We start from the raw sequence: 23,001 nt of genomic DNA, 5'->3' as shown, positions 1-23,001 counted from the left end.
AATGGGGCTGTTACCCACCGAGCAGCGAGGCTTAGAGAAAATCTATCAGGATAAAAAGCAAAGCAGGCCGTGTTCAGCTTGACAACGACAGCACTCAAAAAGGAACAGCTGGTGCCTCATCCGGACCTCGGGTGCTGTCTGTGTGGAGTTTGCACGTTCTCGCTGTGACCGTGTGGCACCATGCGCCCCACTTTCCTCCCACATCCCAAAGAAGTGCGGGTTCGTAGATTAATTGACCTCTGTAAATCACTCCCTAGTGTGTAGGGAATAGTTGCAAAAGTGGCATGACGTAAAACTAGTTCTATATAGCGGTCGGTGTGAGCTCGGTGTTCAGAAAGGCCTGTTTCCACGCTGTGTACATTGCAATCAATTAAAACGTTTTGAAATTAGAGTTATTAGTGACATTTTTGTGCCAGGGTTGGGGGAAGTGATTGGGGAAAGAGGATTGAGGTCAGACTGTAAATAAAGGTTTTTATGCAGCGTGGATAGGAGTAGGGCTGCATTTCTGAATGGAGTCAAGGAAGCCTTTATTGCAGAAATAGTGGGGGGGGGGGGGGAAAGGAAAATTGCAGGATTAAATATCAGGATTGCAGACTATAAATGTTGCATTAACTAGATTGTTCTTCAGAAAATCTGGCACAGATATAATGGGTAGAATAGCTTCCTGCCTGCACTGGAACAAGATCTTGTGTTCTGAAATGAGCAATGTGAAGCTATAATTTGAAGAGATCTAACTTCTCTGCAGTTTTTCTGCCTGTGACGAGGGAAACGTTGGGAGATTGGTGTGTTAGTTCCCTTGGTGGGAAAGCCAAAAAGAACTGACATCAAGCAAATAACATGTCATGGTGAAATTAATTAACGCCTAAGGCTTGCATTACAAGTTGGTCTCAAGTCAAAAGCTCAGAAAGACAACACCTTGCGCCTGACAGCAAGTTCCATCACAGTCGGCCTGAAATGAGCTTGCTGTTTGGTTAGGTTGGCTGCGAACGGTTTATGAAGTGTTTGTCAGTTTGCATAATATCGGATGACGGCAGACAGCAGTGCGGAAGCCACTGCCCTGTCTCGCCTGGCGCAGCCCCAGAGGACGATCAAGTGTTGGCAGTCAGGCAACACTGATGGGTGGGACAGTGTAGACTCTTGCCCAGAGTAAGGGAATCGAGAACCAGAGGACATAGGTTCGAGGTGAAGGGGGAGAGATTTAATAGGAGTCTGAGGGGTAACCTTTTCACACAATGGGTGGTGGGTGTATGGAACGAGCTGCTGGAGGAGGTAGTTGAGGCAGGGACTATTGCAGAGATAATTAGACATGTATATGGATAGAAACATAGAAAATAGGTGCAGGAGTTGACCATTCGACCCTTCGAGCCTGCACCGCCATTCAATATGATCATGGCTGATCATCCAACTCAGTATCCTGTACCTGCCTTCTCTCCATACCCCCTGATCCCTTTAGCCACAAGGGCCACATCTAACTCCCTCTTAAATATAGCCAATGAACTGGCCTCAACTACCTTCAGTGGCAGAGAATTCCAGAGATTCACCACTCTCTGTGTGAAAAATGTTTTTCTCATCTCGGTCATAAAAGATTTCCCCCTTATCCTTAAACTGTGACCCCTTGTTAGAAACATAGAAACACAGGACGGGTTTGGAGAGATATGGGTCAAAGGCAGGCAGGTGGGACTAGTGTATATGGGACATATTGGTCGGTGTGGGCAAGTTGGGCCGAAGGGCCTGTTTCCACGCTGTGAGACTCTATGACTCGATAACTTTGTAAAGCACGGCTCACCCTCCCACCCACCGTGGCAATCCTGCCCCCCCTCGGGCTGGCCACAGTTCTCTCCCGCCCTATCCAAGAGGCCAAGCTTTACAATGAGCAGCGGGATGTTTGAATTCAGGGAGAATATTGATCCAGGTGCCCACCAAATTCAGCATAGGAATTCAGCATGGGACAGGAGTTTTAGTTTAGGTTACAGATACAGAGTGGAAACAGGCCCTTTGGCCCACCGAGTCCGAGCCGACCAGCGATCAGCACTACACTAGTCCTATCCTATGTACTAGGAACAATTTACAGAAGCCAATTAACCTACAAACCTACACGTCTTTGGATTGTGGAACCGGCCACCCGGAGAAAACCCACAAGGTCACGGGGAGTACGTACAAACTCTGTACAGACAAGCACCCGTGGTCCTGATTGAATCCGGGTCTCTGGCGCTGTAAGGTAGCAACTCTTGTTCACAGGATACACGTGAGGGAGCTCACCCCATGGGCTGGGGGCCAGTGGTCACTCCAGGGGTCTGGTGCCCAGCAGGAATGTGTGTCGAGCACGGGGAGAAAGCTTGGACATGGTACTTTTGGCCTTGATGGCTTGCTTGTTTTCCACAGGTTTCCTGGCGAGCGGGGTGCCCCAGATGTCAGTACACAGAGCAGCGTGCCCCGCTCCAGCAGACCTGAGCTACCTGCCCGCACTGCTGGACGGCAACCCGACCGTGTGCCGGCGGCAGGGTGACCCGCAGCGGCAGCTTCTACACACCGTGAGTATTTCTAATCTGCACACAACTGCATTCCCAGTCGCGCCCAGCACTGCAGGAGCAGCCCTGCATCCTGCACCCTCGCACCCTGCACCCTCGCACCCTGCATCCTGCACCCTCGCACCCTGCACCCTGCACCCTCGCATCCTGCACCCTCGCACCCTGCATCCTGCACCCTGCACCCTCGCACCCTGCACCCTCGCACCCTGCATCCTGCACCCTCGCACCCTCGCACCCTGCACCCTCGCATCCTGCACCCTCGCACCCTGCATCCCGCACCCTGCACCCTCGCACCCTGCACCCTCGCACCCTGCATCCCGCACCCTCGCACCCTGCACCCTCGCACCCTGCATCCTGCACCCTCGCACCCTGCACCCTCGCACCCTGCACCCTCGCACCCTGCATCCTGCACCCTCGCACCCTGCACCCTCGCACCCTCGCACCCTCGCACCCTCGCACCCTGCACCCTGCATCCTGCACCCTCGCACCCTGCACCCTCGCACCCTCGCACCCTCGCACCCTCGCACCCTGCACCCTCGCACCCTCGCACCCTCGCACCCTCGCACCCTGCACCCTGCACCCTCGCACCCTCGCACCCTCGCACCCTGCACCCTCGCACCCTGCACCCTCGCACCCTCGCACCCTCGCACCCTGCACCCTGCACCCTCGCACCCTGCACCCTGCACCCTCGCACCCTCGCACCCTGCACCCTCGCACCCTGCACCCTCGCACCCTGCACCCTCGCACCCTGCACCCTCGCACCCTGCACCCTCGCACCCTGCACCCTCGCACCCTCGCACCCTCGCACCCTCGCACCCTGCACCCTCGCACCCTGCACCCTCGCACCCTGCACCCTCGCACCCTGCACCCTCGCACCCTCGCACCCTCGCACCCTCGCACCCTTGCACCCTGCACCCTGCACCCTCGCACCCTCGCACCCTGCATCTCGCACCCTGCACCCTCGCACCCTGCATCCTGCACCCTCGCACCCTCGCACCCCCTCTCCCAAATGACCATCTCCATCCGCCGACATCCCCAACCAGCAACTCGTTTCTCTCCCCTACACCTGGGCTCCTGCATTGAGGCTTTCAGGAGCAACGCAACGCGAGCACCAAATCCTCAGACCAGTTTAACCTGACATTTAGCCAGGGCTGTAGTACATCTGGTGCAGTTCATCCGATGTTCGGGACTCTACGATGCTTGCAGTTGACAACAGTTATTCAAACTAATCATTCGCGTGAGCAGAAGCAGTCCAAGGGGCAGAGTCTTGCCCGAGTCAGAATGTTGTGGAGGTAACATTCACCAGGGGGACCTGAACATATGTTGAAACCACAAAGCCAGTGTGAGGGGCACACCTGAGAGGGCATGCACTCTCCCAGGGCACACCTGAGGATGTACACTAATGAAGGGCACACCTGAGTGAGTGCACACTGTCACAGGGCACACCTGAAGATGCACACTAACGCAGGGCACACTTGAGGATGCACACTATTGCAGGGCACGCCTGAGGAAGCGTGCACTATCGCAGGGAATGCCCGAGGGTCTGCACTAATAAAGGGCTCACCTGTAGGAGTTCCCATAGAAACATAGAAAATAGGTGCAGGAGTAGGCCATTCGGTCCTTCGAGCCTGCACCGCCATTCAATATGATCATGGCTGATCATCCAACTCAGTATCCTGTACCTGCCTTCTCTCCATACCCTCTGATCCCTTTAGCCACAAGGGCCACATCTAACTCCCTCCTAAAACATTGTCACACTATTGCAAGGCACACCTGAAAATGCACACTTGAGGATGCACACTAACGCATGGCACACTTGAGGATACACACTAACGCAGGGCACACTTGAGGATGCACACTACCCCGGGTACACCTATACAGTGGTTTTACGTACGAGTAATTGCTCCTAAATCGGCCTCTCACAGTGCGGTGACCTATACATATCACAATGATGTGACAGCTCCCTACTTGGTTCTAATCAATTGGATTAAGAATGTAATATGCAGAGGCTTCTCTGTCAACAGCCTCACAATGAGCTGATGATAGAATGCATCCTTTGCAACACAGGGGCACAATGTACAGTACAAATTACACCTGCCGCTGCATTTAAAGTGCTGCAGGAATAGTTCAGCAAGTTCAAATACTTGGGGAAGCAAATCAGATAATCCAGTAAAAGAGAAAGAATCAAACACAGGTTCAGTGAAGGAAATTGCCCTCGGTGCCAGGGAGCCAGTGTGAGGCCACTGCTGGTCAACACACACACACCTTTAGCCAATGAAGCTGTAAATCATATTATATTAAATCCTATAGATAGACACTGATAGATTGAGTCTGAAAAAGGGTTCCGACCCAAAACCTCACCCATCCTTTTTCTCCAGAGATGCTGCCTGACCCGCTGGGTTATTCCAGCACTTTGAGTCTATCTTCGGTGTAAACCAGCATCTGCAGTTCCTTTCTACACACTTAATTTCAATCCTTCTGCTTTAAAAGTTGAAGTGCAGAGGGAAGCGATGAGAATTCAAGTTACAGACACAACTGCAGGAGACGTTGGCTGGAAAGTGAATTGTAGACGTCTAGGGTGACCTGTGACACCTAATCTCCAGGGATAGATTTCCACAAGTGGTTCCAGGCCATCGAAGGATAAGGTTGCTCGACTTGGAATGCAGTATTCCCAAGGGGCAGATGACTGCCAATCAATTTACTTCCTCAATTACAGCCTGGATAAGATGACACATCATTGGGAGGTCCCTGTGTTACCCTCTCTCTCTCTCTCTCTCTCTCTCTCTCTCTCTCTCATTGTACCTCAGGATTCCTCCTGTAAGCCCCCTCTGCACTGGTGCAGAGTGAAGATTGAACCAGGGGACAGGGGCTTGACATTTGGGAAAGTTACCCCATTCTGCTACTGTTATCCCCAGAGAACCTCCACATAGCATCAAAAACGAGCAGGGTTGTGGTCTCCCATAAGTCGTTAGTTGGAATATAGAACACAGAACAGTACAGCACGGGAACAGGCCCTTCGGCCCACAACATCCGTGCTGAACACGATGCCAAATTCTACTAATCCCCTCAGCCTGCACATGTCCATATCCCTCTATTCCCTGTATATCCATGTGCGTCTTAAACACCACTATTGTATCTGCTTCCTCCATCACCCCTGGCAGCCTGAATCAGACACTTAATACTGTATTAAAAAAAAACTTGCCCCGCACATCTTCTTTAAGCTGTCCCCGTTTTTTCATTAAAGCTATGCCTTCTAGTCTGGGAAAAGGTTGAGACTATCTACCCTATCTATGCCTGTCATAACTTTATATACTTCTATCAGATCTCAAATGCTCCAGGGAAAACAATCCAAGTTTGTCCATGTAGCTAACACCCACTAAACCAGGCATCATTCTAGTCAGAGTCATAGAGTCTTACAGTGTAGAAACAGGCCCTTCGGCCCAACTTGCCCATGCCAACCAACATGTCCAATCTACTTTAATCCCACCTGCCTACATTTGGCCTATTTCCTTCTAACCCTATCCTATCATGTACCTGTCCAAATGTTTTTTAAATGTTGTGCCAGTAGCTGCCTCCTCTGGCAGCTCCTTCCATATACCTACCACCCTTTGTATAAAAATGTTGCCCCTCAGATTCCTATTAAATCTTTCCTCCCCCGCTTTAAACCTGTGTGTTCTGGTTCTCAAATCTCCTACTCGGGGCAAGAGACTCTGTGTGTTTACCTGATCTATTCCTCTCATTATCTTATACACCTCTATGAGATCATCCTTCATCCTCCTGTGTTCCAAGGAATAGAGTCTTCAACTGCTCAACCTCTCCCTGCAGCTCAGGTCCTCGTCTCTAGGCAGATTCTTGTAAATTTTCTCTGTACCCTTTCCAGCTTAACAACATCTTTCCTAAAATAGGGTGGCCAAATCTGTACACAATAGTCTCAATGTGGCCTCGCTAATTTCTTGTAAACCTCTTCTGCACCTTATCCGAAGCCACTACATCCTTCTATGATGTACTGACCAGAACTCTACACAATACTCCAAACGTGGCCTGTCCACAATGTGTATATAGCTTCACCATGACTTCCTGACTCTGGTACTCTGTGCCCCGACTGATGAAGGGAAGCTCGCCGTACGCCTTGTTTTCCACTCTATCTGTGCTTCTTGTATGCTTCTATTCCAGGGCCAGAACTGCAAGGATGAGAGTGAAGCGCTGGTGGGCTGTGGGTTTGAGCAGACTGCCCTGAGCTGCCCTGAGCTGCTGCACTACCGCTCTCCAGCAATGCATGATTACTGCCCCGCTCCTGCTCTGCTGCAGCAGGTATGCCCACTGCAGGGGACCAGCACCAATGCAGCCATCTCGGCCCATCGCATGGACACCAAATGATCAGATAAAATCTGCAGCCTTGCCTGTGGCTGGGAATGGCAGTGCCCAATTGTTAAACATTAGAGCAGACACAACATTTTTTTAGTCAATTGTCAGGTGCAATACTGGGTAAAAGTGTACAATTACTGCAGGCAAAATATGCCCAACACCAGAGGGATCATGTATCTATCTGTACACTGTAATTGGCTCAATTGTAATCGTGTATAGTCATTCTGCTGATTAGTTAGCAAGCATCAAAAGCTTTTCACTGTACCTCGGTACACGTGACAATAAGCTAAACTGAATGGATTAAGGTGTTAATCAGTTCTCCCTTCTGAAACGGGTGCAGAATTTAGTTTAGTTTTGAGATACAGCGTGGAAACAGGCACTTCAGGCCACCTAATCTGCACCGATCTCCGCACACTAACACTATCCTACACACTAGGGCCAATTTACAATTTTTACCCAAGCCAATTAATCTACCAACCTGTACGTCTTTGGAGTGTGAGAGGAAACCAGAGCATCTGGAGAAAACCACGTAGGTCACGGGGAGAACATACAAACTCCACACAGACGGCACCCGTAGTCAGGATCGAATCCGGGTCTCTGGCGCTGTAAGGCAGCATCTCTATCGCTGCGCCACCGTGCCGACCCTACTGCTTGGACATATATTGAGGGGCTGACATCTGGCTAAAGACCCCTGCCTGAGATCCGTCAGCAACCAGGCAAGCTCCAACTAGTTCTTCGAGCTCTCCAGCAACCCAACGCCTCCGGTCCTAACAGCAATGGCCGGAGATTGTCTAGTGACAAAGTAACATTTGCCACTTGCGTTATTTTGTGAAGCACCTCCCTCTGCCTCCCACTCCCCAGTACCCAGGCTGAGAGCCCTGGTGTCTTGTTCTGAGTCTAACAGTCACCTGGTGAATCCCAACCAGTATATATCCAGAGCTTACATGGATGAGATGAGATGACCCAATTTTAGCTGCCATCCCAGTCTGCTGATCAATAGGTGGCCATCTGGGTTCCAATGCTTCCCCCATGGGTGTAGGACTGGAGACCCAGTGTGTTGTGCACAGAGCTACAGGTGTGAATTACATGATAGATGTTATTAAGCTGAAAAGAATGCAGAGGGCGCTGCCAAGACTCGAGGGCGTGAGCTATAGGGAAAGGTTTTGCACACAAGGACTTTATTCCTTGGAGCACGGGAGGCCGAGGTGCAATCTTATATAATCATGAGGACATTGGCAGGGTGAATGCAGAGGAAAATCAGGAACTAGAGGGCACGGATTTAAACTGTGAGGGGAGAGATTTAATAATAAGCTGAAGGGCAACATTTTCACACAGAAGGTGGTGGGTATATGGAATGAGCTGCCAGAGGAGGTAGTAGGGCATTTGGACCACTACATAGATAGGAAAGGTCTAGAGGGCTATGGGCCAAACACAGGAAAATGGGACTAGCTTAGATGGGGCACCTTGGTCTTCATGGCTGAGTTGGGCTCAAGGCTCTGTTTCCGTGCTGTATGACTCTATATCTCCTTCAGAGTGCGTTCCACTGACAAATAGAAACATAGAAAATAGGTGCAGGAGTAGGCCATTCGGCCCTTCAAGCCGAATGGAATACTATCATGCTGGCATGAACCTGCCACTGAACTAGGAATCAGCAGAACACAGTGATGGAGCTGCTTGAGCTGCTGTGTCACAGCACCAAGAATCCGGGATCGATCCTGACCTTAGGTCCTGTTTGTGTGGAGTTTGCACATTCTTACTGTGACTGCATGAGTTTCCTTTGGGTGCTCTGGTTTCCTCCCATATCCCAAAGACCTGCGGGTTTTGTATGTTCATTGGCCTCAGTAAAATTGCCCTTGGTGTGTAGGGATTAGATGCAAAAGTGGAAGCGCGTAGAAAAAGTGTGAACATGATCGATTGTCAGCATGACTCGGTGGGTTCAAAGGCCTGTTTCCTTGTTGTATCATTCAATGCAATTCAATTCAATCCAATACTGTGTTTTCTCTCAGATACATGTTTAGACTCTGGGTTTATAGGAGCAGAAACAAGTTGCTTTTATGTATTGCCTTCCTGAGGAGAGTTATCAAATAAGATTTGACCAACCCATGTAAAAAGTATCAGGATATATGGCCGACCAAACCAACGTGCAAACTTTTACGGAGGATCATAAATGAACACGATGGAATCTGGATATACCAGAGTCAAGGACAGAGGACAGGTCTTGGGGGATATGGGGCCAGATCAGTTTACAGACATAGGGAGTGAAGAGGTCACTGAGGGAATTGAAAACAAGAATGAGAACTGTACAAGTATTGGTTTTACAGGTTTGGGAGCTAGAGAAGATCAGGAAACTGGGGAATACAAGGTATACGGGAGCTGGATAGCTCAGACACAAGCAGCGGAGGTGAATGTGGTTGGGGAAGATGTAAAGGCTGGCCAGTGCTGGGTTATTGAGTGTGAGCTTTGCAAGATGAGAACAACTTTACATTTCAAATTAGCTTTACATGTGAGGATGTTGAAATGATAGTTCCAGAGACATACTGGTCTATGCAGATCCAAGTTAGTCTTTGACTTCAGTCCAGACATATAACTGTTGAACTTGTCTTTGTTTATCAGTACCCTGCTATGACGGGTTACTCTGGGGGTATCCCACCGACTGTCCCGTACTCTTACCAAAGGATTGCACCTCACGTTAACCAGGATATGCACCACCTGCTCTACCCCAAGCCCATCTACTCATACAGGTAAAGTCAGCCCCAGTGATCGGCCTACCCTTGTGACTGTCACCCTGTTCAAACTGGTACTGATGCTAATCTGAGGCAAGAAGCTGACCGTCACGAGACTGCGTAGGAAAAGTGGGCCGAGCGGCCTGGTGGATATTCAGTAGAACTTGTGCCTGTGTAAGAAATGAAAAGGAGGCAGCATTGAAGCAGGGCTCAAAAATACAGGACTGAGGTCTGCATGTAACTTTTAAGAAAACTCTTTGAAATCCATAATTTTGAACAAATCTTTGGTTGTGTCTTAATATCGGAGGTTTTGTAACTGGGCGGGGTTGAGGCTGTACAGGGATTTGAACAAAAGATTCATCATCACTTAAAATCTAAATATTGCTGTATCAGGAGCCAGGGGGTGTTGGGGGAGTGGGCTAGTGGTGAGGAGTGGGCTAGTGGTGAGGAGTAGGCTAGTGGTGGGGGAGTGGGCTAGTGGTGAGGAGTGGGCTAGTGGTGAGGAGTGGGCTAGTGGTGGGGGAGTGGGCTAGTGGTGAGGAGTGGGCTAGTGGTGAGGAGTGGGCTAGTGGTGGGGGAGTGGGCTAGTGGTGAGGAGTGGGCTAGTGGTGGGGGAGTGGGCTAGTATTAGAGGAGTGGGTGGCGGTGGGGGAGTGGACTAGTATTGGGAGAGTGGGCTAGTGGTGGGGGAGTGGACTGATCCTGGGGGAAGTGGTGTTGGGGAGTGGGTTGATTTTGGGTAGTGGGATAGTGATGGGGAGCTGGTTGGTGTTGGGGGAATGGGCAAGTGTTGGTGGGATGGGCTGAGGGGGGGTGATCTGGTCCTGGGGCAACTGGCAATGGGGGGGGGGGGTGGATGGTGTAGGGGTGGGTTTCTAAAATACCTTCAAGTTGGTCCCTGGGTCAAATCAGACGGAGATTGTGTGAGAGACCAAGCAGCTGGGAAGGGATTTGTTTTGTGTCAATAACAAGCACATTCCCTCAGTGTGTCCCTGCTTCCTCTCAGCATTCTGATCTTCATGGCTCTGAAGAACAGTAAAACAGGGAGCTTGCCTGTCAGCGACATCTACAACTTCATGACTGAGCATTTCCCTTACTTTAAGGTAAGATTCCACCCCTGCATTTTGATCGGACAAAACAGCTTTAACTAACTACATGTCTCATTGAGCAAAGCACTGAGCTAGTCAGGACCTGTTACCACCGGCAGCTCTGTGTAGCACTTCCAAGGACTCAAGCAGTGAGAGTGGGTGCAACAACCACAACCACCTTATAATTGTAAACGTCATTGAAATCCAAGCTATTTACTTACAAAAGATAGACCCAAAAAGCGAAACGAAAAACGAAAGCCAAAAACAGAAACGTTACCCATTCCTTCTCTTCAGAGATGCTGCCTGTTCCGCTGAGTTACTCCAGCTTTTTGTCGATCTTCGGTTTAAACCAGCATCTGCAGTTCCTTCCCGCACAATTTATTTACTTACAAAAACAGTTCCGCTGAGTGAATTGTGGTAGTTTACATGGAGGGAATGAAAGCTCCAGGGAGTTCCTGTGTCTGGACAACCTGTCCTGGGACGATGCGAAGAGCTGGGAGGAGATGAGTGAGATTAACCCCCCACCCCCACCAATAACAATCACTGTTGATGATGTTATACATCTTATTGTGGATCCAAAAGCATAGATCAGACAAAAAGAAGTAAGTAATGATCATGTTCAGGGAATTAAGAAATCCGATCCCATACAACTGCAGTTATATCCATTATATGGGCCACAGATAGGGAGAATTCATAGTCTTTTCCCCAGAGTAGGGGAATCAAGAACAAGCAGTCAAAGGTTTAAGGTGAGAGAGGAAAGATAAGAACCTGAGAGATAACTGCTTCACACAGAGAGTGGTGGGTATATGCGAGGAGCTGGCAGATAAAGTGGTTGAGGCAGGTACTTTAACATTTAAAATACTTTTAATTTGTGTACCATGAATAGGAAAGGTTTAGTGAGTCAAGTATAGGCAAATGGGACTAGCTTTAATGGGCATCCTGGTCGGCATGGACGAGTTGGGCCGAAGGGCCTTTGCCCATGTTGTAAGACTCTATGACTCAATCTGATGCATCATCGTACATCTAACTGTCAGGTGAGCAGGTACAATAGTCATATTCCTTGCATATTGCAAACCTGTTCCACAAAAGGTGTTTCTAGTCAATAGTTTATGTTGAGTTCCCGTCATTCCACGCCCCCTCCCCCCACCCCCCTGTATCATTGCACGCTCCTGCTGCAGGAACCCCCTTGAGTGTTTAGCTCAACAACCCAACGCCTTAACTATCAACAAGCTGCAGTGACCCTGTGTGACCAGCAGGTAGTGCTCAATCACCACACGCAGCACGGAGAACGTCCAGCCCCAAACCCCTCACAGCGCCGGAGAACTGGGTTCGATTCTGACCTCAGGTGCTGTCTGTGTGGAGTTTGCACGTCCCCCTTGTGATCATGGGTGATCCTGTTTCCTCCCACATCCTGAAGACGTGCAGGTTAATTGGCTGCTGTAAATTTTCCCTGATGTAAAGGGATTGGATGAGAAAGTGGGATAACATGGAACTGGTATGAACGGGTAATGTGAACTGATGGGCCTGTCTCCATGCCGTATCGTGCAATCAAATCAATCACTCAATCTTTGCCAAGGGCAACATGAAACTGCAGAATATTTATCTCCTGGGGTCTCCTGAATCTACACCTGAGCGCTGATCCCCCTGTACCCAGGCACAATGATTAATTAATGCTGTGCTAACCACATGACTTCTGATTCCCTTAATACCCTGGTCGGTACGGGCTTGACGCGGTGTTATTAGCCCCTGTCCCACTTTCCCGAGTTACTCACGAATTCTCCCGAGTTTTCCTCTTGATTCAAACTTGGAGATGCCAGCCGGAGGTACTCGGGGCTATTTTTTTTACTCGTGGACATTTTCCAACATGCTGAAAAAATGTCCCGACTAAATGCCCCTAGTACCTACGGCTGGCATTACGAGCCGCTACGAAATATCCACGGAATCCTACGGCCTCGCTACGGACATTCTCCGAGTTTGAATCAAGTGGAAAACACGGGAGAATTCGTGAGTAACTCGGGAAAGTGTGACAGGGGCTGACTATGAGTTCCATATGTACGGCGTTTGTACCTTCTTCCTGTGACATGCGTGGGTTTTCTCTGAGATCTTCGGTTCCCTCCCACACTCCAAAGACGGACAGATCTTATAGGTTAATTGGCTTGGTATGATTGTCCCTAGTGGGTGTAGGATAGTGTTAATGTGTGGGGATCACTGGCCGGTGCGGGCTCGGTGGGCCGAAGGGCCTGTTTCCGTGCTGTATCTCTAAACTAAACTAAACTAAAAAGCCTGCAAACTATCAATTGCTGCATTAAGCAACTGATCTTTGACTGTGACCGAATGTCCACAGCCCTCTGGGGGTGAGAATTCCAAAAATTCTGAGTGACAACATTTATCCCATCACAGTCTCAAACAGCTGACGCCTACTGCCGAGACTGATGCCTATTCCTAGACCTCGCAGGAAGCTGGCCGGCCTGTCGAGAAAACCCTGGAAGAAATGAGATCTCCGGTTTTGCAAAGCTCCAGAGAACACAATCCCAGTCTGCTCAATCTTTCCTCATGGAGCCTGCTATCCCTGGGACCAGAAGATGGACACATAATGCTGGGGTAACTTTATGGGGTGGGGGGGGGGGGGGGGGTCAGGCAGCATCTCTGGAGGAAAGGACTAGGGTCGGAACCCTTCATCAGCCCCACGGCACTTCCCAACCCAAAACGTCACCTCTTCCTTTTCTCCAGAGATGCTGCCTGACCCGCCGAGTTACTCCAGCATTTCGTGCCTACCTTCAGTATAAACCAGCATCTGATGTTCCTTCCTACACATTTCCTCTGGCACCAGTCCAGGGAACCTGCACGCCCTCTGTGTTTAAGAAGGAACTGCAGATGCTGGAAAATCGAAGGTACACAAAAATGCTGGAGAAACTCAGCGGGTGCAGCAGCATCTATGGACCGGGATCGAAACGTTGCCTATTTCCTTCGCTCCATAGATGCTGCTGCACCCGCTGAGTTTCTCCAGCATTTTTGTGTACCTGCACGCCCTCTGTGGCAGCTGCACTTTTTTAAGATTATGAGGCCCCAAACTGAATTTAGTGTTCCAGGTGTAGTCTCACCAAAGCCTGCAGTTACATGCCCAGGCTACTCCGACATCACCTCCAACCACCTGACACTAGCCACAGGCGCATGAGGGTGTGAATGAGTATTTTCCACCTAGAGTCACCGTGGAGAATTCAGGTTGGGGGATGGTACAATCCTGCAGCAAAATATAGTTGAGACGGTATTAGATATCTTAGTGAGTTTATATGTGCATTAGAGCCAAAAAGCCCATCGGCCCATCACATCTATGCCCACTATCTTCATCAGCCCATGTACCAACCTTCAATGCGTTGGCAAGACTATTGGGAGTCACCGCTTAATATCTAAACACCTCTGAACCATTGTGTGAGAGTCTGCCTTCACCACCTCCTCGTGTACTAGAAGGGCCGAGATGGCCTGTTTCCGTGCTGTAATTGTTATATGGTTATATGGTTACATTCCAGATTCCAACTATCCTCTGGGTGAAAAGATTCTTTCTCAGATCCTCTTTAACCCACTTGCATCGTTTCCTGCATCCATGCCATCTAGTCTTAGATACCTCTGATTTGGAGAAATGTTTCTAACTGATCACGCTCTCCACATATCTCTCATCGCGATGTATATCAACCCCCACCTCAAGCTTTCTCTACTTCATGGAAAACGAACCCAGACACAGTGGGTGGAAGGGTCGGTTACTGCGCTGTTTGTCTCCTTGACCACCCAGCACATTCTCCCTCGAGTCACTCACTGTCTTATGTTGAAGTTTATCGCTGGTCGTATATCGTAGTCACTGGGTGTAAATCCCGATCTGCATTCCCAACCTTGGTGTGGGAGATCTTCATCAGAAACACTGCAGCGGTTCCATGGGCAGCTCACGCCCATCTTCACTAGGGCAGTAAGGAGTGGGCAATGACTGCCAGCAACACCCAGATCCCCAGAAATGAATGTATAAGACCATCTATCTATGAATAATAAGACCATCTATCTTAATGGGAGCCCATCTCCAAGCCTGACTACCAGCATTAACCCACAGCCCATCAACCACGGCCCAAAATGTGGGGGGTTGCAGGTTAATTGGCCTCTACAAATTGCCCCGTGTGTGTTGGGAGCGGATGAAAAAGTGGGATAACATGGAACTAATGTGAATGGATGATCAGCATGGACTGGATGGGCTGAAGGTCTTGCTTCCATGCTGTATCAATCAAACTAAAATCTCCATCACTGACCCCCATTTTCATGACATGGCATCAGTGCCAAAATACAGAGCCAGCCCTCACCCAGACTCGGTGAAGGCAGTGTGGAGGTGGTGACTGAGGACTTGTTGGCTGGCAGTCATGATGCCTGAGTCTGTGGAATTCTCTGCCTCAGAGGGCGGTGGAGGCTGGTTCTCTGGATGCTTTCAAGAGAGAGCTAGACAGAGCTCTTAAAGATAGCAGAGTCAGGGGAGAAGGCAGGAACGGGATACTGATTGTGGATGATCAGCCATGATCACATTGAATGGCGGTGCTGGCTCGAGGGGCTGAATGGCCTACTCCTGCACCTATTGTCTATTACTGACCGTCACTTTGAGCCCCGGGTTCTGCCGACAATGGGACGGGGATAGGCAGAGCCTGGTGAAGTAAAAACCACGGTGTGTGCCCTCGTTGTTGCAGACCGCACCGGACGGCTGGAAGAACTCCGTGCGACACAACCTCTCCCTGAACAAGTGCTTTGAGAAAGTGGAGAACAAGTTTGGGGGCAACTCGAGGAAGGGCTGTTTGTGGGCCCTCAACCCCAGCAAGGTGCAGAAGATGCAGGAGGAGCTGCAGAAGTGGAGGAGGAAAGACCCCACAGCAGTCAGGAAGAGCATGGCCAAGCCAGGTGAGTGGGGAGCCCGCGGTTGCCAGCCTCGCCAGTGTTGCTGCTGGGCTCCATCTCCTCAGGAAGTCCCTCGGGTCGAGGGTGACCTGCTCCAACTCCAGTCCATGGGCTCCAAGGCTGCTGATTAATTCATGTTATTATTAGAGGGTGGCACAGTGGCTCAGCGAGAGAGTTGTTGCCTTACAGAGCCAGAGACCCAGGTTTGATCCTCACCACCGGTGCTTGTCTGTATGGAGTTTGTACTTTCTCCCCATGACCTGGTGGGTTTTCTCCGCGATCTCCGGTTTCCTCCCACACTCCAAAGTTGTGTAGGTTTGTAGGTGAATTGGCTTGGTATCATTGTAATTTGTCCCTAGCGTGTGTAGGATAGTGTAAGTGTGTGGGGATCGCTGGTTGATGCAGACTCGGTGTGCCAAGGGCCTGCCTCCATGCTGTATCTCTAAAACTAAAACTACAAAAAAAAATTATAGGAGCAGAATTAGGCCATTTGGACCATCAATTCTACTCCGCCATTCATTCATGGCTGATCTATCTTTCCCTCTCAACCCCATTCTCCTGCCTTCTCCCCATAACCCCTGACAGACACCCTGACTATTCAAGAGCACTGATGAGGCCAGTGTGGGAACCACAGACAAATGGGCAGGATGTGCCCAAGGGATGGGTGGGTGGGTAGTTTTTTTTCATAGAACAGGCCCTTCGGCCCACAACATCTGTGTGACCATGCTGCCAAGTTAAACTAATCGCCTCTGCCTACACCTGATCTGTATCCCTCTATGCCTCCACTATCACCTCCAGCACAGAAATTAAATTGCTAATTTCTCTGATTAACGTGTGGCTTTAAAGGATAAAATCTGAGAATTCTGCCTTCCTGCATCTTAGTAACCAGACGGCACACAATACTCCAAGTGTGATCTCTCCAGTGTCTTGTACTGTTGTAACATGACATCCTAGCTCTTAGGGGAGAGACAAGACTTTGCCTTCCATCACAGTGAGGAGGAGATTCACTGTGATGGATGTTTATGTGGATTGTGTTGGTGTGTGTCTTGGTTCTTTTCTTGTATGACTGCGGAAACCAAATTTTGTTTGAACTTCATGTGAGGTTCAGATGACAAATAAACGGTATTGTATTGTATTGTAGACTCAATGCCTTCTCTGGTGAAGGCAATTGTGCCAAATGCCACCTTTGCCACCCGTCTGCACATGCCACCACTTTCAGGGAATCCTTGTATCTCTAGGCCTCTCTGGCCTCCAACATTCTCCAGTCCTCTACTATTCACTATGTTTACCCTCGCCTGGATTAACTTCTCAAATGCCTCACTTTGTGCTTGTCTGATTTGCTCTTCGTTTTTCCATTCGGTCTAGATGCTGTTATAACCTTCCTCGCTGTTCCACCTCAACACCAATTTTTAAGTCAACCATAACATTACTAATTATGTCACCTCAATTCTCATACAAATCATTAATATTGACAAACAACAGATCTAGCTTTGATTAACCACTGGTCGCTGGCCTCCAGTATGAAAAACATCCCTACACTACCACCCTTCGATTCCTTCCACCAAATCAATATTATATCCAAATAGCTAGCTCACCCTGGATCCCATGAGTGCTCAATTTTCCAGAGCAGCCTGGCGAAAGGCCATGTAATCAACATCTACCACCCTGCCCTTGTCAATCCTGTTGGTCGCTTGTTCAAAAAAAATCTCTCAAATCATTGAGGCATGATTTCCCACACACAAAGCCATGCTGACTATCCCTCATCAGTCCTTGCCTTTCCAAATGCAGGTAGATCCTGTTCCTCAGAATCCCCTCTCGTAATCTTCCCGCCACTGATGGTTAGGCTCATTGGCGCATCCTTGCCTTCTCAAACAAAGAGCATCTTGGCGGCTAGCCGCCCTCCAGTCTTCAGGTACCTCACCCATAGCGAAGAGAGAAAATCTCTTCCAATGCCCCTGAAGATGGGGATTATTATACCCATATTTCCCATAGTCCGGTTTGAGGATTCATCCACCATCAAGTGCCACAAGAGTGCCGACACCTCCTCTTTTGTAATATTGATCTTTCGGGACATCTCCATTCTCTTCCGTGAATTCCCAGCTTCCATGTCCTTCTTCATGGTAAATACAGATATCTATGACCACCCCTATCTCCTGCAGCTCCTCTGGACTCCTCAGCCAGCAGGAACACCCTCCCTGGATCCAGTCTGTTGATCCCACCACAAATTTTACATGCTCCAAGTGTGGTTTATTCAAAGTTCAACATTAGTTACCTACTTTTCAAATTCCATTCCTCTAGAAATAAAGCCTGCTTAATCCGCTTCATTTTTTAATAATCTTGCTCACAGATATGCAGGGACTAGAGAGATATTGGGTCACGTGCAGGCGGGCAGAGGAGATTAGTTGATCCGATCATCATGTTTGACTCAGTCATTGGGCCTGTTCCTGTGCTGTGCTGTTCAATCTATGTTCATTGAAATCTACGGGAGAAGTCAGAGTGACCAGTGGGGGTGAGTGAGGGTGAGCATTCCTGTAGAATATTTCTGTGTATGATAATATCATTATATTCAACTGTTTTTAACAGATCAACTGGATAGATTGATTGGAACAAAGCCTGATAATAGCAAGTCTCCAGTGATGGTGCCACCTCCCGTACACCTTGAAGCTGGGTTGTGTTCCTGGGACACTCCCCACTCCCAGTATCTGGGCCAGGTTCAGTCTCAGTGCCCACCGGCCCACCCTCGACTTCACCCACACGGCCGGGGCAGAGTTCGGGCAAACGCCCGCCTGGACCTCTCCAAACGTAGATCCCTGCCTCAACCTCATCGGCCTGGGCAGAGCAGAGCCCTAGACGAGGGCGTGCTGGAACCATGCCGGTCAGGTCAGAGCCTAGCGACCCACAGCATTGCTCACAGCAGCAGCCACCTGCACAGCCAGCAGCTGGTGGCCAAGGATGCACGGGACATCCTCGTGGAAGGAGATCCCAGCACGGACATCGATGCCCTTAATCCCAGTCTCATGGACTTCGAACTTCAAGGTAAACCCCAGCCTCAGGCTGATGACACTCCTGGATAAAAAAGGCTTGGGTTTAAATGTGGAGAGAGATGTGGTCGCTGTGGGTTAACAGTTTCAAGCTGAGGACAGCCTTCCTCTGATGCTTCAGTTGATGATTGTATGCACACACACACATACATGCACACACATACGAGCACACACATACGAGCACATACACATGTAAATATACACACGTACACATACACACACCAGGTGTTGAGTTCAGGTCCTGCCCTTTGTTGTTATCCGATGTTTATCTCCACATTAATCTCATTCGCCCTGGTATACAAGCGAGCTCCTGCTCTTCATCATTGGGATTCAAGCTCGTATATGAATAACTCCAATGAATAAGTTTGCTGACAATGCCAAAATGGGAGGAGTGCAGTGAGGAAGGCTGCCAGAAGATACAGTGGCGTATAGACCAGTTGCTGAGACTGGTGGAAAAATGGCAGATGAAGTTTAATGCAAGTAAATGTGAGGTGTTGCACTCTAGGAGTGGAGTCAAGGGATATGGGGAGAAGGCAGGCACGGGTTATTGATAGGGGATGATCAGCCATGATCACAATGAATGGCGGTGCTGGCTCGAAGGGCCGAATGGCCTCCTCCTGCACATATTTTCTATGTTTCTATGTTAGGAGGTTGAATGCAAGGGGAGATTTTACAGTTAATGGCAAGACCCTCAACAGCATTGATGTGCAGAGGGATCTTGAAATACAGATTTTGCTTGGGCAGCTTACAACCCAGTGGCATGGATATTGATTTCTCTCATTTCAATCAACCCCTGTATTCCCTTTCTCTCTGTCCCTCCCCCACCCTTGTTGCCTTGCTAGTTTCACTGTTGCCCCTCATTATCACCTCTTCCACCAATGAACCATTGTGGGCTCCACCTTTCCTTGGTCACCAGGGCCAGTTCTGATTTGTTCTGTATTTTTTCCATACCTCTAATTTCCCTCTCTCAACTGTGTCTGATGAAGGGCTACCTATTCATTTGCTCCAGAGATGCTGCCTGACCCACTGAGTTACTCCAGCACTTTTTGTCTACTTTGGGCTCATGGAGTTGGTGGTAATGTACCAACATAGATTAAGAATCGGTTATCGGACAGAAAGCATAGAGTGGGAATAGCGTATGCTTCCTAGGCTGTCAGACTGTGACCAGTGGCCCATCACAGGGGTCGCTGCTCAGACCCCAGCCACTCACAACCTAGAAGATCAACGAGTTGGCTGAGAGACCATATGGCTTATTTCGAGCTTTACTGACAATAATTGTGTGGGGGAGAGGAGGAAGTGAAGAGACTTGAGGGGGATATGGAGAAGCTGAGTGAGGTCAGAGCAGGTGGAACACGGCATTGCCAACTGAGATGGCCAACACCCACTATAGTGCACTTGACAGTGCAGTTATTTTTTTAAATGAGGCGAGATCGGGTGGGGTTGATGTTGACAGGGGCCTGGGTGCCATTAAACAGGACAACAAGCAGCCACATAACCAGCAGTCAAAAGGCAAATGGTACGATAACCTTTATTATGAGGGAGTTTGATTACAGGATGAGAAAATCTTATCAGAATTGTACAGGGCCTTAGAGAGGCCACACTTAGCTACTGTGCTATCAGTCTCCTTACTTAAGAAAGGGTAGAGTTGCCAGAGTGAGTGCAGTGAAGCTTCATCAGACTGCTTCCATGGAAGTTGGGAAGATCTTCGAGGAGATTGAGCAGAGTGGAGGCTTATTGCCTAGAGTTTAGACAACTGGGAGGAGACCTCATTGAAACATACATCCCTCCCTCCCTCCTGTAGCCCTATTTTCCCTGGTCCTCGATGTACATCACATGTGCTCTGAAGACAAGACTTCCCACACGGGTCCCCCTGAGATGTCTTCCTTCGTGCCGACCTGCAGCTTCTCAGTGCACCAGGGCATTGGAAAGCAGCAGAAGACCTCTGTCTGAGAGGCAGTGGGGACATTGGCTTCACTGGCAATGCCCGTATCCCGACAAACCAATAAACAGTAGACAACTTTATCAAACACCTAAACATTTCACTTCAACTCTCCAGCACGTTGGCGCGCTGGTTAGCAGGCAACTCTCATGAACAGGTGAAAGAAAGAAACAGAATTTGAAAAAATACAATTCATAAACTATCACAGTCACTTTAGGAATGTTGACTAATTATCGAAGAACTAGGTGCACAAACAGTAGTTACATCCTTTGGATTTTGATATTAAAAAGCAGAGTTCACACATGGTATCGATGCATTGAAGATCGGGGCCAGCAGTATTAATTGATGCGTGCAGATAATTTGACCTCAAAAGATCATCCCAATCAGAGCATTGTTCAATTTGCCCGACAGGACAGATGAAAGGTCCTGGTGTAAAACAGTTGTGAACTGTTTTCCTTTCCACACATGCTGCCCGACCTGCTGGGGGTTTCCAACATGTTCTGCTTTTCATTCAGATTTCTAGCATCAGTTGTCACCAGTTGACACAGATCGGGCTCCTTGTCTGTCTTTAAGTTGCTGTTGATTCTTTACTAACATTAATTTGAATCCTTTGCAACATTAGAATTTGTGGATTTGACCTCCCAGTGTGCCACTGATTTTGCTGATTTAATCTCTGTCCCCCCCCCTCCCCCACTGACAGGTAACCTGTGGGAAGTGCTGAACGATGAGAGTTTAACCCTCGACCCGCTGGTCTCCATGGTGATGTCACCACAAAGCACCTCGCTGGTTCCATTCTGCTGGGCAGAGGTGACCGGGCTGGGCCAGGCCTGGAGCTCGGAGGGCAGCCTGGCTGAGCCTGGGCTGCTGGAGATGTGTGGGGGCAGTCCAGGCTCCAGGCCCTGCCCCATGGAAGGAGGCACCAGCCCCACGCACTGATGTAATCAGCCAGTCAACTGCTGAGAAACAACACAACCTCAAGCGCCTCACATTTCGCTTGGACAGCTTGCAACCCAGCGGTATGGGGTCTCCACCCAAAATGTCACCCATTCCTACTCTCCAGAGATGCTGCCTGACCCACTGAGTCACTCCAGCTCCTTGTGCCTGTCCCAGATTGGACAACCACCACTTTGCCAAAACCCACTGAAGCTGCTCCCAGGGAGAGGTGCTCAACACGCACACATATTTAGCCAATCACAGTGCAGGACAATGCTTCGATACAACAAATCATAGCACAAGACGCGGACACACGGCCAATCACGGTGCTGAACATGGTTTGGACACAGCCAATGGCGGTGCAGGAGAATGACGTTACTTACAGCAAATCAAAGGCGTTGATGCTTTTGTTTGTGGGATACCTCTGGGAAGGATGTCTGGATGAAAGACTCCTTCCCTGGGCACAACTGCTGCCAAAGAGCAGGCCACGAGCTCCCTGGTGTTGCACGCTCCACATTGGTGAAGTGGTGGGCTCCCTCCGAAATAACATCACCGGCCACAAATTTCAGAGGCAATAACTATTGTCCAAATTCAAACATTAAGCTAATCTCTTCTGCCTACACGTGATCCATATCCTTCCACTCCCTGTAAATCCATGTGCCTGGTAAATGCCACTATTGTATCTGCTTCCATTGCCAAGCAGTTTGTTCTACATTTTGCTCTGTGTAAACAAAAATATCCCCTTTAATCTTTTCCCCTCGAATCTTAATCTTATGCATTTGGTCTTTAATATTTCTACGTTGGGGAAAAAGGTTCGGACGGTCTACCCAATCTTTATTTTATATACTTTTATCAGGTCACCGCTCAATCTCAGACGCTCCGGAGAAAACAATACAGGGTTGTCCAACCTTTCCGTATAGTTAATACCCTGCATTCCAGGCATCATTCCGGTAAATTGCTTCTGCACCCTCTCCAAAGCCTCCACATCCTTCCTGTAATGGGTTGACCAGTACCGCACACAATATTCCACAACCAAAGACCCACAAAGCTGCAAAGCGACTTCCTGATTGTTATCGGTGCCCCAACTGGTGAAGGCAAACAGACCAGAGGCTTTTTCTGGAGTCAGTGTGAGGGTATCAGTGTGTGACTCTGTGGCGCGCGTGCTAGTGTGACTGTTCACCACATCTGTCCCTCGGTCCAACCGGAGACCAGTCTCGTGGGGAACAGCATTGCTGAACCCACCCACCACGGAGGCGCCGATAAATGCAGAACTGTTTCAAATTACGTGCCTTTTACTGACGGAAACTTGTACATATTTTATATTAAACGGTTTGAAGTGGCCACTGTGTTCTAGTCTGCTGCCTCTGGAAACACTCAGCAGGTCGGGCAGCGACAGTGGAGGGAGGAGTGGACCTCAGGCTCAATTGTAACAGCGTGCACTGTCTTTATTTATAACTCACAATC

The 23,001-nt window shown here is 49.3% G+C and overlaps 1 protein-coding gene across 1 annotated transcript; it reads left to right on the top strand.

Moving 5' to 3' along the window:
• Positions 1-9,069: 9,069 nt before the first annotated feature.
• On the top strand, positions 9,070-18,810 carry foxn1 (forkhead box N1). The gene is made up of 5 exons (XM_033046380.1): positions 9,070-9,315; positions 9,507-9,634; positions 10,623-10,719; positions 15,420-15,627; positions 18,208-18,810. The coding sequence occupies exons 1-5, from the start codon at positions 9,070-9,072 to the stop codon at positions 18,696-18,698; spliced, it is 1,170 nt and encodes a 389-aa protein (XP_032902271.1). The 3' UTR covers positions 18,699-18,810.
• The last annotated feature ends 4,191 nt before the right edge of the window (positions 18,811-23,001 follow it).

Source organism: Amblyraja radiata, chromosome 28 (genome assembly GCF_010909765.2).
Source record: "Amblyraja radiata isolate CabotCenter1 chromosome 28, sAmbRad1.1.pri, whole genome shotgun sequence".
Classification (NCBI taxonomy): Eukaryota; Metazoa; Chordata; class Chondrichthyes; order Rajiformes; family Rajidae; genus Amblyraja; species Amblyraja radiata.
This window is presented reverse-complemented; position numbering and strand designations above follow the sequence as displayed.

What these genes read in the sequence shown, in the direction of transcription:
- foxn1 (XM_033046380.1), top strand. Translation starts at nt 9,070, where the DNA reads ATGGAATCTGGATATACCAGAGTCAAGGACAGAGGACAGGTCTTGGGG. An exon ending in AAGCCCATCTACTCATACAG is followed by an intron (nt 9,635 to 10,622) that starts GTAAAGTCAGCC and finishes GCTTCCTCTCAG; the next exon opens with CATTCTGATCTTCATGGCTC. An exon ending in AGCATTTCCCTTACTTTAAG is followed by an intron (nt 10,720 to 15,419) that starts GTAAGATTCCAC and finishes TCGTTGTTGCAG; the next exon opens with ACCGCACCGGACGGCTGGAA.